This window comes from Leptopilina heterotoma, unplaced genomic scaffold, assembly GCF_015476425.1.
Source record: "Leptopilina heterotoma isolate Lh14 unplaced genomic scaffold, ASM1547642v1 Lhet_38, whole genome shotgun sequence".
Taxonomy (NCBI): Eukaryota; Metazoa; Arthropoda; class Insecta; order Hymenoptera; family Figitidae; genus Leptopilina; species Leptopilina heterotoma.
Window position 1 is genome coordinate 150,367 of NW_025111054.1, and position 13,724 is coordinate 164,090.

Genomic DNA, 13,724 nt, shown 5'->3' on the forward strand with positions numbered 1-13,724 from the left:
GTGGCAAAATTTCAATTATTTTCAAAAATTTTCTTCAATTTCATTATATAATTATGAATTCGCTATTATATTTACAATTTTTTTTTTATAAATTTCTTCGCAATAATTTAATTATTTTTTTATAAAATAATAATCGAATTTTTTACAGGTATTGAATTATTTTCTATATAAAATAATAAAATTCTTTTTAGAAATTCAATTATTATTCATAAATAAAATTCATCGCAGAATTTCAATTATTTTTTATAATACATTTTTAATCGAATTTCTCGAAAAATGTGATTGTTCTTAACAATATTTTTTTATTAAAAATCGTTAAATTCCATGTTTTATTAAATGTTTATTAAAAATCGTCATATAGCAATCAAATATTTAAAAATGTCTTTTGATAAAATACTTTATGAGAATTAAATATTAAGAAACATTCCAATGAATTATTTTTTTTTTTTATTTAAATAATTAAATTTTATATATAAAATGTTTGATTTAAAAATTAATTTTAGTTAAAATTTTAGATTTGAATATATTTATTATTCAAATTACTCAAATATTTAAATAATATTTGAATATTAAAAGCAATTATATAGGAAAAATTTTAAAAAATAATTGAATTTTGAAAAGGTTTCAAATTAAATTCCTTTGAAAATCTTAATTTTTCATATATACTTGTAACCAACAATTCTGTAAAATTAATTATTTAGATAAAGTTTAATTGAATTTTTTTTTATTTTATTTATTCAATTTTTTTTTTATTTTAATTGAAAAATTTATGAATAATTGAAATTTCGTAAAATTGAATAATGTAAACAAATGAATTTAAGAATTCTCAAAGAACTTTTTCAAAAATTGAATTTTTTTTTTATTTTATTTATTCAATTTTTTTTTATTTTAATTGAAAAATTTATGAATAATTGAAATTTCGTAAAATTGAATAATGTAAACCAAATGAATTTGAGAATTCTCAAAGAACTTTTTCAAAAATTAGATTATCAATTAGATTTAAAAGAAGAAAAAAAAAGAAAAAAAAAAGAAGAAAAAGAAGAATTTTATTTACAAAATTCTAGAAAATAATAATTGAATTAAAATGGATGAAAGTAATTCTGACAAAATTACAGTAAAAATATTTCTATTATATAAAATAATGATCTTATCACTCGGTTATCTTTAATTTTTTCATGTTTTATTTTTGATGTTTATCATATTTCTAAATTTTACTTGCAATTATTCTGACTCAAATGGCCGAATTGGCCCAGTAGATTTTTTCATGAAAAGGGGGCGTGAGGCCTCTTAAAATAATCCAAATTTAATCAAACATACGCCCATGTAGATAAGTTGTCCTTATGTCTAAATTTTTTTTTTTTTATTTTTTTTTTATATTAGACTGTTTCTAAGTGTCGCATATATATACTTATATATATTTTGGTATAATTTAAGGAACATATTTTCGACTCATTTCCTTCTTGCGCGTGTAATAATTTTTCTGTTTTTAAAAAAAAGTTATATAGAGTTCGTTCGTTAATGATTTATGGACGTAGGACACGTGCAATGTTAAAAACTAGGGTTTTTGTTTACATTTCTTCACGAGCTTCATAAGAAATGCGAATTGCCGCCAGGAGTCTAAAACCCTTAAATATAATATAGTTTCTGCCACCCACGATTATGTTGTCCCGGCTCTAAGGTGCGGCCACCATGCGTTTTTAGGTAAAATCATTTTTGAATTTTTTTACAATGTAATTATCAAAATATATTATGGAAAATCTTAATTTCTTCCTGTCACGCGTAAATATTTTTAAAATAATTAAATTTTACAAAAGATGTATATATATTTAAAAAATTTTTTTTAAAAATAATTCAATTTCAAAAGGTTTCAATATTAAAACTTTTGTCGCGGTTATAATTTTTTTAAATAAAAAAAAATTTTTTTTCTTAATTCAATTATAACTTGTAATCGAGAAGCAAATGATGGCGTTGGGGTTGTAAATCACATTCATTCCTCCAACTACTCACCTCTCCCCCTAAAAGATATTTCACACCAAGTTCTCTCCAATTTACTAATTGAATTCTGTAATCGAAGTTTATACCAAAAGTCAATTGTAAACGCCCCTCGAAAGGCGGACCTACTTGAAACCACTCCCTTGAAAAAGATGAGAGTACTCATGGTTGGAGTAGCTCAGCATCCAACGAGTGAGATTAGTATCACTTTGTCGAAACTCGTGATCGCGCACGCGTCTTTAAAAAAAAAGTAACCGCGCCAATCTCAATTTTTTGTTTTTCTTCATTTTTCAAATATTATACACACGCGTACCTTGTGTTGAAAGTGTCGTGAAAAATATTTGTAAATTTCGCAAAAAAAAACTCATCTTTTTCCAAATTTTAAAGAAGAATTAAAAAAACAAATTTCTTTTTAGAATAACAAAGAAAATTAAAAAATACTTGAAAGTGCAGTAACAAATTTACAATGGAATAATGAAGAAAGTGATGTGTTTAATAATATAATGAAATTTTAAATAACTATATATTTTAAAAATTAATGGAAATTGAACGAAAATACTAAAATTATGAAGTTCGTTTGATGGATTATTTAGAGTGAAGTTTAGTGTTTACTTTTATTTATTTTCAAAATTTCAAAAAGAAGAAAACAAAAATTTTGAAAATGCTCGGGGGGTATGAATCTCAAGCGGATTATTATCCTCAGTGGCATCAACCCTACAATTATGTTACTCAACTTCCATACGGTAAAATTTTATTCTCGATTTTATTATAAGAAAATAAATTAGTTTCAAAGTTTATAGTTTTCGAAAAATACTAAAATTAATAAATAAGAAATCAAATTTAAATTATGAAAAAATTTAAATTTTGAAAAATTCATACGATTGATTGTTCAGAATCATATGAAATAACTGTATAAAAAAATCGACAGTAAATATTAATGAAAATAGCAAGAGTAGTTCAAAATTTTTATTTACGAAAATTTTGATATTTATTTAAAAAATTAGTAACTAATTAAATTTTTTTTAATTTTTCAAAGCATATTATAATTTTAAATTCTAAAATTTGTCAAAAAAAACATTGAAATTTTACCGGTCCCTCCCCTTAATTTTTATTATTTTATATAATATAAGGTTAAAAAAGTATATCGGCTTAATCAATTTTTGAGAATTTTTTTTTTACTTTTATCTATCAAATTTTATCCTTTTTTCAGAGTTTCCTGTATACCGACGGAACTTTTAATCCTTTAAATTCGTAATCAAATACCCCGAAAACTCCTAGACACCATAAGTTTTGTAAAAATTGAACTATTTTTTAAATTTTCGTCCTCCATATTGGATCCACCATTTTGGATTTTTCAATACACCTCGAATTCATTTTTAGAGACTACAAGTATCGGGATTTAAAAAATTTTTTTTTAACACTGCTTATTATTTTGTGAGAAAAAACACAAATATTTATTTTAAGATAATGACTTATTAATTATATTTTATTAAAAAAGATTGAATGATCTTCTATATAAAATCGTTTTATTTTGTCAGGGAATTTTATCAAATAAAAAAATTCAATTTCTAGAATATTTATAAGAAATAATAATTATGAATAATTTTATTGTCCAACGTAACAGACTTAAAAAAAGAAAATATATTAAATTTAATTTTAAATTTATTCAATTTCTAACAAATAATTAAACAAAATGTAATTTGAATTAAATTCGTCGAAAAAATTTGAAAGAGCAAGAGAATAAATTTCACATCCTATAAAATAGTGAAAAATAATAAATAAATCAATTAAATTTTTTTTTTGCAATAATATAACAAAACAAATTTGAATTAGTGAAAATTTGAACTGATTAGAACGAAAGTGATATGAAATGTATAAAAATTAATTTTTAAATAATAAATAAAAGAAATTAATAAAAAAATTTTTTTAGATATAATAACAGGCTTTACTCTCTAAATTTGAATCAGCGAAAAGTCGCTGATTCACCAGCCCAGAGTATGCAGCTGATGAAATAGCGTATATACACTGATGAAACAGCGTATATGCACTGATTTTCCAGCGTATATACGCTGTTTCATCAGCTGCATACTCTGGGCTGGTGAATCAGCGACTTTTCGCTGATTCAAATTTAGAGAGTACAGTCTGTCCCCAACTATTTCCCTAAAAGTCCCCTTTTTTTAATTTTGGCCTCTAAACGGTACCTATTTTGAAAATTTCCCCTAAATTTCTCCTCTTTTTTTCGTCTCAGAAAATCAATAATTATTTTCAATAATTTTTAAGTAATTCTGCAAAAGAATTCAATTATCTTGATAACCAACAAAATTCTCCCCATAAAATCAATTATTTTAACGATTTTTATTAAAATTCTTTTCTAAAATTCAATTATTTTGATAAATATCAAAATTCTTCTCAAGAATTCAATTATTGTCAAAAATTTTAATTAAATTCTTAAAAAATTTCAATTATTTAAACAAAATTTAATAAAATACTTTGCACGAATTTAATTATTTTTATAAATTTTAATGAATATCTCGTCAAGAATTCAATTATTTTTATAAATATAGAGAAAAAAATTTTCGCCAAAAATTCAATGATTTTCAAAAATTTAAATAAAATTCTTTGCAACATTTCAATTATTTTTAAAAATTTTTCACAATTTAATGTTTTTAAATATTTACTATTTTCATAAACTTTATCAACAGATTTAATTATAGAAAAGACTTGTTGATATACAATATTCTACGAAAAGATTAAATTATTTTCATAAATAATAAAATATTTCATTTAGGGGAGACCGGGGCGTAATGGCTAAGGGGCGTAATGAATAATTGTAATTTGTTTAAAAACCGTAAATTGTAATAATTTCGCACAATAGACAAGTTATTGTACTTGGTATACTGCAAGTTTGTCGGAAGTTTCATTAATATTTATTCATTATTGTAAGAAATATAGTAGAAAAACTATTTTTGACATACGAAAGTAACTTTTCAAAATTTTCGTTTTTTCGTTCTATTTTTTTCAAAAATAGCTTTTAAAAAAAAACTGAAATGAGGTTTCGATCTTGACACGTTTGTTTTTAAGGGACAATTCGAGATTTTTGATTCACACTTCCGGTATTGTTAAAAAAAAGCCAAATATTTGCCGAGTACCCCCGGGGCGTAATGGCTAGTTTTTCCCGGGGCGTGTTGGCTAATGCAATACGCTATGTATAAAAAGCAACCTACCATATCGGCGAAGTGTAGGTTTGTTTTCGCGATTGCTTGTCACTTAGTTTAAGTATGTTTAGGTATTTTTAACAAAATTTTAAAGCTTTGGTCTAAAATTTACAAATAGTAGATTTCAAGCTACGATTTTAATGAGAAATTACAAAAAAAATTGAGAGAGTGCCAATATCACAGAATATTATTGAAAAAGCGATAGTTGAAGTATTGCTGAATAAAAATAGCATTCACGGAATACCCAGGAACCTTAATTTACAATATGCAATAAGATTGGAAACTGTAGATAATAATTAGCAATCATTATTCATTACGCCCCGGGAGTTATCCATTACGCCCCGACTCGGGCCGTATTTTGGAGCTCTGCATTGCTCCAGAAAAACTATTGTAGAATAAAAAGTAAGAGTCATATCGGGACGTTTGTAGTCTTAAAAGAAAGCTGAGATACCAGAGTAACTTTTCTGGAAGATAAACATTCAATTAGAACAAAAATGTCCGAGTAAAACAACAAAGAGTGAAAAGTTAGCCATTACGCCCCGGTCTCCCCTACGAATTCAATTATTTTCATCGCAGAACTTCAAATATTTTTAATATATACAATTTTAAATAAATTCCTTGAAAAATGCAATTATTATTATTAAAAATTTTATTAAAATTCGTCGAAAGAATTTAATTATTTAAAAGTTTGTTGACAAAATTCTTTATCAGAATTGAATTTTAAAAATTATTCAATTATTTTTTTTTCTTTTTAATTAATTGAATTGTAGAAATTTCTAATAAAAATTGATTGAAAAATGAATTTTCATTAAAAATTTTAGATAATAATTGAATATTAAAAGCAATGTAGCGTGAATTTTTAGAAATAATTGAATTTTTTGAGGAATTGAAAAATTTGTTGATCAATTCCAGTGAAATTGTATTAAAAATATTTTAAATTCATTGCAATGAATTTTATTATTTATGAAAATATATTGAATAGTTGCAAAGAATTTGATTAAAATTTTCAAAAATAATTGAATGGTTCTTCTTGCGAACGATTTTATTAGCATTTTTTTTAAAATAATTGAATTTCCATGAAGAAATTTATTATTTATAATAAATAATTATTAATAAATAATTTATTTATTTATATTGTTATTTATGAAATAAATTGAATTTTGCAAAGAATTTTATTAAAATGCCTCAAAATAATTGAATTATTACAATAAATAGTTTAACCAGTTTAACTAAAATTGTATATTTAAACTAATTAATTTCGAACAAATTTTATTAAAATATTTGCGAAAATAATTGAATTCCTGTGTGAAAAATTATAATATTTTTGTAAAAAATTGAATTCTTTCAAAGAATTTAAAAAAAAACATTTTTTTTTAATAATAGCGATTTTTTTTTTAGGAATTGAAATATTCTCAAGAATTAAATTATTGTAAAAATTTTTTTTAAAAAATTCTTCTTAAGAAGTCAATTATTATTTTCAAAAATTTTAATAAAATTCTTCTCATGAATTTATTTTCAAAAAATTATTATTTAAATTCTTCTCAGGAATTCAATTATTTTTAAAAAATTTATAATAAAATTCTTCAAAAAGTTTTCAATTATTTTCAAAAATTTGTTATAAAATTCTTTAATAGAATAAATTTAATTAAAATTTTAATTAAACTCCTTAAAAGAAATTAAATATTTTCAAAAGGGGCCGTTCATAAACTACGTCACACTATTTTGCATAATTTTTCCACCCCCCCCCCCCCTATACCCACGTCACAAATTTTACATGCTTTAGCGCCATTTTTTCTACAGAACGTCACGTAGTTTATGGACGGCCCCAAAGTTGTTAATAACAATTCTTCGTAAAAATTAAATTTTAAGAAACATTCAATATTATTTATTTTTGTATTTAAATAACACAGCCACACAAAAAAAAAAAAAAGTTCTGATCTGGGGGTCTCACTATGTAGACTTTATGTTTTTTGGGTCGCTGAATCCGAATCCGAGGTCCATTTAACCTCATCAGATCAGGATTTCGACATAACCTCAAAAAACCAATATGGCGGACACATTTTTGAAAAGTTCATTGGATTCGCTTGAAATTCGTTACTCGGGGGTTTTTGGGGTCGCTGATTACGAATTTGAAGTCTGATTTCAAAAATTCAAAATGGCGGATCCACTATGGCGGACACGTTTTTGAAAAATTCATCGGATTCGCTTGAAATTCGTTACTCTGGGGTTTTTGGGGTCGCTGATTACGAATCTGATGTCGGTTTTTCAAAATTCAAAATGGCGGATCCAATATGGCTGACACATACATATTGGATCCGCCATTTTGAATTTTTGAAATCTGACTTCAAATTCGTAATCAGCGACCCCAAAAACTCTCAGAGTAACGAATTTCAAGCGAATCCGATGAATTTTTCAAAAACGTGTCCGCCATATTGGATCCGCCATTTTGAATTTTTGAAATCAGACTTCAAATTCGTAATCAGCGACCCCAAAAACCCCCGAGTAACGAATTTCAAGCGAATCCAATGAACTTTTCAAAAATGTGTCCGCCATATTGGTTTTTTGTGTCAAAATCCTGATCTGATGGGGTTAAATGGACCTCGGATTCGGATTCAGCGACCCAAAAAACATAAAGTCTACATAGTGAGACCCCCAGATCAGAACTTTTTTTTTTTTTTTTTGTGGCTGTGTAATTGATTTCTCGTAGAATTAAATATTATTGTTTTTCGTACTTTTAACTAAAAATTCTGTGGAATTAATGTTTTTTGAAAAAAAGTTAATTGAATAATAATAATTGGCTTTTTGCATTTATTTCGGTATATATAAAGTATATACCATAAAAGCTTCGGACTATGATTTTTATGGTTTTTATGAGTTAAATGTTAATTTTAACAATGTTTTTTGAATAATAGCATCAAATTACGTAAATATACACAATTTGGAAAAAAATTAAAGATTTAAGGCTTTTGAAATTTCGGCAAAATTTAAAGATTTGAATATTAAAAATTGATCTTCTCTTACAGTTTTTAATATTTTTTAACAAAAATTTTTTCCCATGCATATTTTACCATTCTGAACAACTTCTTGCATGGATTTGCAATAATATGCAATAGGCCAAAAGAAAAAAATTCTAACCTCTTCAAAAATTAAATATTTTTGACCATCTTATTTTCAGGTTAAAAATGATGCAGGAAAAAAATATTACCTCGTTTAATAATTTTATTTTAAAGGGGTCAAAATAAAGGTGGGGTCTCCTCTTAAAGTATAGAATTTTAGTCGAAAATTCTAGAAAATGTTAATTGAATTGAAATGATAGAAATAATTTTGAAGAAATTACAATAACAATATTCTTATAATAATAAACTATAATGATTTTGTCAGTCGGTCATATTTAATTATTATAAAACGTAAAGAAATGGATCATTTTGAGTCGAAGACTCGGAGTGATCCATTTCTTTATGTTTTATAATAATATTCTTATGAGTTGTTTAATTTAAAAAGGTTATTAGCTAAAAATTGATGTATACTAGTATGTATTTTTACTGGTTGATCACAAAAAAATGCATATTTGACAGAATATTCTTAAGATATATGCATTCATTTAAAAAAGTGAAAAGAAAGAATAAATTACCTACTCACGCTTAATTTTTTTCTTTTTCTAATTTCAGGTCATCACGCTGGAATTAGCGACGTCGATGCCCACTCCTATTGGGGCGCTGACTCTGGTATTTCGGGTGGAAGTTCCGGCGCTGGTAGTCCAGCAGCATCTACACCACCTCTAATTGAAGAACTTGGAGCTCAGGATACAGTTTATTCTCCCCTTGAGCAATATCCATATCATCCAACTAATTCTCAGCATCAACATTATTCTAGTCTCATTTACCAGCCGCAAGAATCGTCATGCCAAAGTCAACAGCAACAACAACAACAACAACAACATCAGCAGCAGCAGCAACAACAAAGACGACAAAATGAATTTTCCATTTCCTGTGCGGTTCTCCAGTCGGAGAATGGAAATCATTCGGTGCAACATCATTTGTCAGCAATTAGAGAAGGTGGACTGGTTGTTAGGCCCAAGAGGAGGAATACAGCGAATAAAAAGGAGAGGCGACGAACGCAAAGTATTAATAATGCATTCGCTGATTTGAGGGATTGTATACCCAATGTTCCAGCCGACACGAAATTGAGTAAAATTAAAACACTCAGATTGGCGGCTTCTTATATTGGATATTTGATGGCAGTTCTGGAAAGTGATGAGGGTCAGGAGCCGCAGACTTTTCGCGCGGAAATATTGTCCACTGGCAAACGGAATAAAGCACAGCAACAATTGGTAAGATTTTAGTGAACTTTTTGTTGAAAATAATGGAAATATTGGAAATATTGGAAAAAAATATTGGAAAATAAAAATTTGAAATAATTTAAAAAAAATTTTTATTAAGCTTTTTAAGAAAATTAGTTATACGTATAGAATTTTTAATTATATGAAAAATTCAAATTTTCGAAGATTTTAATTTTAAACCTTTTACAAAATTCAATTTATTTCCAAAAATTGCATAATTATTACAGTAGAGACTCCATTATCCGGACTAATGGATGCAGGCACTTGTCCGGATAATCAAAAATCCGGATAATCGAGTAAAGTACGAATTAAACAAATTTTTGATTCATAATTTTATGTATTTATTTGCATATGTATTAAAATAAGACTGAAACAAACTAAAACTTTTAAAGTCAACATTAATAAATATTTAGTTAGAAATATTTCAAAATATTTACATAAACATTTTCTTAAAATAATTAAAACACTTTAAAACGCAACATTTCGTGTAAATAAATTTAAAATAGAAGTTAATTAACGGCTTGAGACCTTATAAACTTTATATTAAAAAAAAAATTTTTATTTTAAATTTGTCCGGATAATCGAATATCCGGATAATAGGGGTCCGGATAATGGAGTCTCTACTGTAGTAAATTCTTCAAAATTCAATTATTTAAAAATATTTGAACTGAATAATTAAATCTTTAAAATTGAATTCTCATAAAGAATATTTGATTGACAAATTTTTAAATAATTGCGAATTCTTTCGGTGAATTTTAATACAATTTTTAAGAATAATCGCATTTATCGAGAAATTTGAGATTTATTAAAAATAATTGAAATTCTGCAATGAGTTTTATTATATTTATGCGAAAATAATTTTAAATTATTATTGCGAAGAATAATAATATAAGTTTCAAACAATTGACTTTTTTCGAAAAAATTTATGCAAATTCTATTTTTACTAATTGAATTCCAGTGAAATTGTCATTATTTTAGAAAATAATTGAATATTCGTGTAGAATTTTGTCAAAAATTTTTTTTAATAATTGAATTCTTTTGGGAAATTTTATTAAAATATAATAGATATATAGGTATATACAAATTATTGAATTAAAAGAAATTTTTGAAAATAATTTGAAATTTATTATACTTTTAAAAATAATTGAATTCTTGAGATGAATATTCTTATTTTATATATATGAAAATAATTGACTTTCTCCTAATGATTTTATTATTTATGAAAAAAAAATTTAATTCCCTGAAAGGAATTTTAAAAATTTATGAAAATAATTGAATTACTGCGAAGAATTTTTAAAATATTTGATTTTTTCGAAAAAATTTATGCAAATTCTATTTTAAATAATTGAAATTTATGTAAAATTTTTATATTTTTTTGGCAAAAATAATTGAGGCTCCGGATCTTAAAAGGGCACTTTTACCATTTAAAGTCAATGCTGAAAGTGCCCTTTTAAGATCCGGAGCCTCAATTGAATGCTTGTGTAGAATTTTATCAAAACTTTTGTTTAATATAATTGAATTCTTTTGGGAAATTTTATTAAAATATAATAGTACAGAATATAAGAAATCATTAAATTAAGAAATTTTTTTTAAAATGTTTGATATTATGCAATAAATTTTATTAAAATATTTTAAAATAATTTCATTCTTGTGATAAATATTTTTATTTATGAAAATACAATTTTCTAGTTAAGGAATTTAATATAACCGAGTACACTTTAGGGCGTTTTCAGGGTCGCTGATTAAGAAACTGAAGTCAGATTTTTCATATTTTTAAAATTCAAAATGGCGAATCCAATATGGCGGACTTATTTTTTAAAATTGATTTTATGATTTTATTGATTGATTTTTTATTATTTTTCAAATTTTCAATTAGAATTCTTTAAAAATACGATTATATTTCAAAATAATTTTTAAAAGTAAACAATAATAAAATTCATTAAAATATAAAATCTATTTCAATTATTTTTAAAAATATTAATTTCGGGAATTCAAATATATCTTCAAAAAATAATTACACTATTTTTCAAAAGACATAATTTTTTCAGAATTTCCAAATTAAATCTTTCAAATTTCAATAATTTTTATAAAATAATTGTTTAAATACAATTACCTATTGTTTTTTTTATATATGCTTAAAATTTCGAAATACTTTCAATGTAAAACCATTTGAAACATTTTTTATGAAAATTAAAACTTCAAGTCTTTCAAAAATTCGCAATTATCTTTTAGAACTTTTGAATAATATTAATCAAAACTTTTAATTTTTAAGGAAGCTTACAAATTAATAATTTTTTATATTTAAATATTATTTTACTTTTACAACATAATTAGAATTTCAAAGATTTCAATTAAAAAACTTTTTGAAATTTAATTATTTCTAAAGAATTCTATACTTTAACGCATTTTTAATTATTTTTTTAAGTTTTAACTAAAAATCTTTTTTAAAATTTTAACTAAAGTTCTTTTTTAAATCAATTCTCATCAGAATTCAATTATTTAAATACAAAATTAAATAATCCATGTATAATAAATAATTAATTTAAATGGTGATTTATGCGTTAAAACTTAAATGAAGATTTATAAATTTGAAAGAAAATTTATATCAGTATTTAAATAAGAAAATTTATATTAAAATTTACATTAAAATTGAATTTTTATGTTTAAAAATTTATTTTGAAAATAAATTAATGTTTCAGGCTGAGAATACCATGCTTGGGACGTCGCTAGTTGGACATGAAGAAATAACGAAAAGTAAGGGAAGGACTGGCTGGCCACAACACATGTGGGCTCTTGAGCTCAAACAAGAAACCCCATCGAGTCAATTACAATAGAACTTTTAAAAAAATTCATGACAAATTTAATTATTGAAAAATTTAATTTTTCGACTGTTTAGAGTAAACGAAAAAAAAAATTTACTCCCCGTAGAAAATTCTCTCTCTCTCTCTCTTTCTCTCTTCTAAAGTCAATAAAATTTGTATAAAGTGCCATAAATGTATATATAGTTCAAGTAGAAAAAATATATTGTTTTTTTTATATTTATATGTTTAGAAAATATTTTTTTTTATTTTTTAATGCGGAGAAAAAAATGCCAACTATTATTTATAATTTTATACCTACATTTGAAAAATAAATTTTTCACAGTACTTTATCAGATAGCAAAATATTGTTATAGTTTTATATTTTAAAAAAGAAAATACTTATCTTGTATGTAAATTTTTGTTTTTTTTATAATAATATGTATATCATGAACCAAAGAGCATATTACAGAGATAAGAAAAAGTAAGTCGATCTAAAATAATTAATAAAAACCAAAGGCATTTTAAATTGTATTATTGTTTCAAAACTTTATATATGTTTTAATCTCTATAATAATGATAAAAATATTCATAGGAAATCACAATATTTAATATGTGCAATGTGCATAAAGTGTAGTCATATATAATGAAATAATTAAAAAAAAAAATTTTAAGTTATATTCAATATTATTATATAATAATAATATTTAATAATGTAAATGTTTTTAAATACCAAAATATCTTACCATTATTCTATCACTAATAGGTATAAAAAAATAACGAAAAAAAATATATATATTCGAGCTAAAAAGTCACGAATATTATAAAAACAAAATCTTCACATATTTGAAATGTATAGTTTCTTCTTTAAATTCAACACATTATTGTCAACTTTAGATATTAAAATCAATTTTTTAATTAGAAATTATGACAATATTTAGACTATATATTTTATAAGTTGTTTTATAGCCAAAATTATATATAGATTTAAAGCGAGACTTATTTTTTTCAGTGAAAATATACATAAAATTTTTTTGTTTATTTGTAAATGAAGAAATGTAAATAAAATGCAAAAATAAATACGATATATTTGGATGTATATAATTCAGTGAGGTATAATAATAAAAAATATATATAATTAATATATATGGGTATATTTATATATAGGTTCTCATATGGGTTTATTATATTTGCAAATGGGAACCTATATGCGTGTTCCCATAATAGTTTCAAATTTTGTTAATTGGAACCCATATAGGAACCTGATATAGATTTTATATTTCAATTATATAATTTAAATGGGAACCCATATGGGTTATTATATATTTAAATAGGAACTGTAGGCACCTACATGTGTGTTCCCATATGGGTCCCCATATG

At 24.0% G+C, this 13,724-nt stretch overlaps 1 protein-coding gene across 1 annotated transcript; it reads left to right on the plus strand.

The window, feature by feature from the left end:
* Positions 1-2,219: 2,219 nt before the first annotated feature.
* LOC122505878 (basic helix-loop-helix transcription factor amos-like) lies at positions 2,220-12,488 on the plus strand. The gene is made up of 3 exons (XM_043617748.1): positions 2,220-2,735; positions 8,876-9,537; positions 12,246-12,488. Exons 1-3 carry the CDS (start codon positions 2,654-2,656, stop codon positions 12,378-12,380), a joined length of 879 nt encoding a protein of 292 aa, XP_043473683.1. The 5' UTR covers positions 2,220-2,653; the 3' UTR covers positions 12,381-12,488.
* Positions 12,489-13,724: the final 1,236 nt, after the last annotated feature.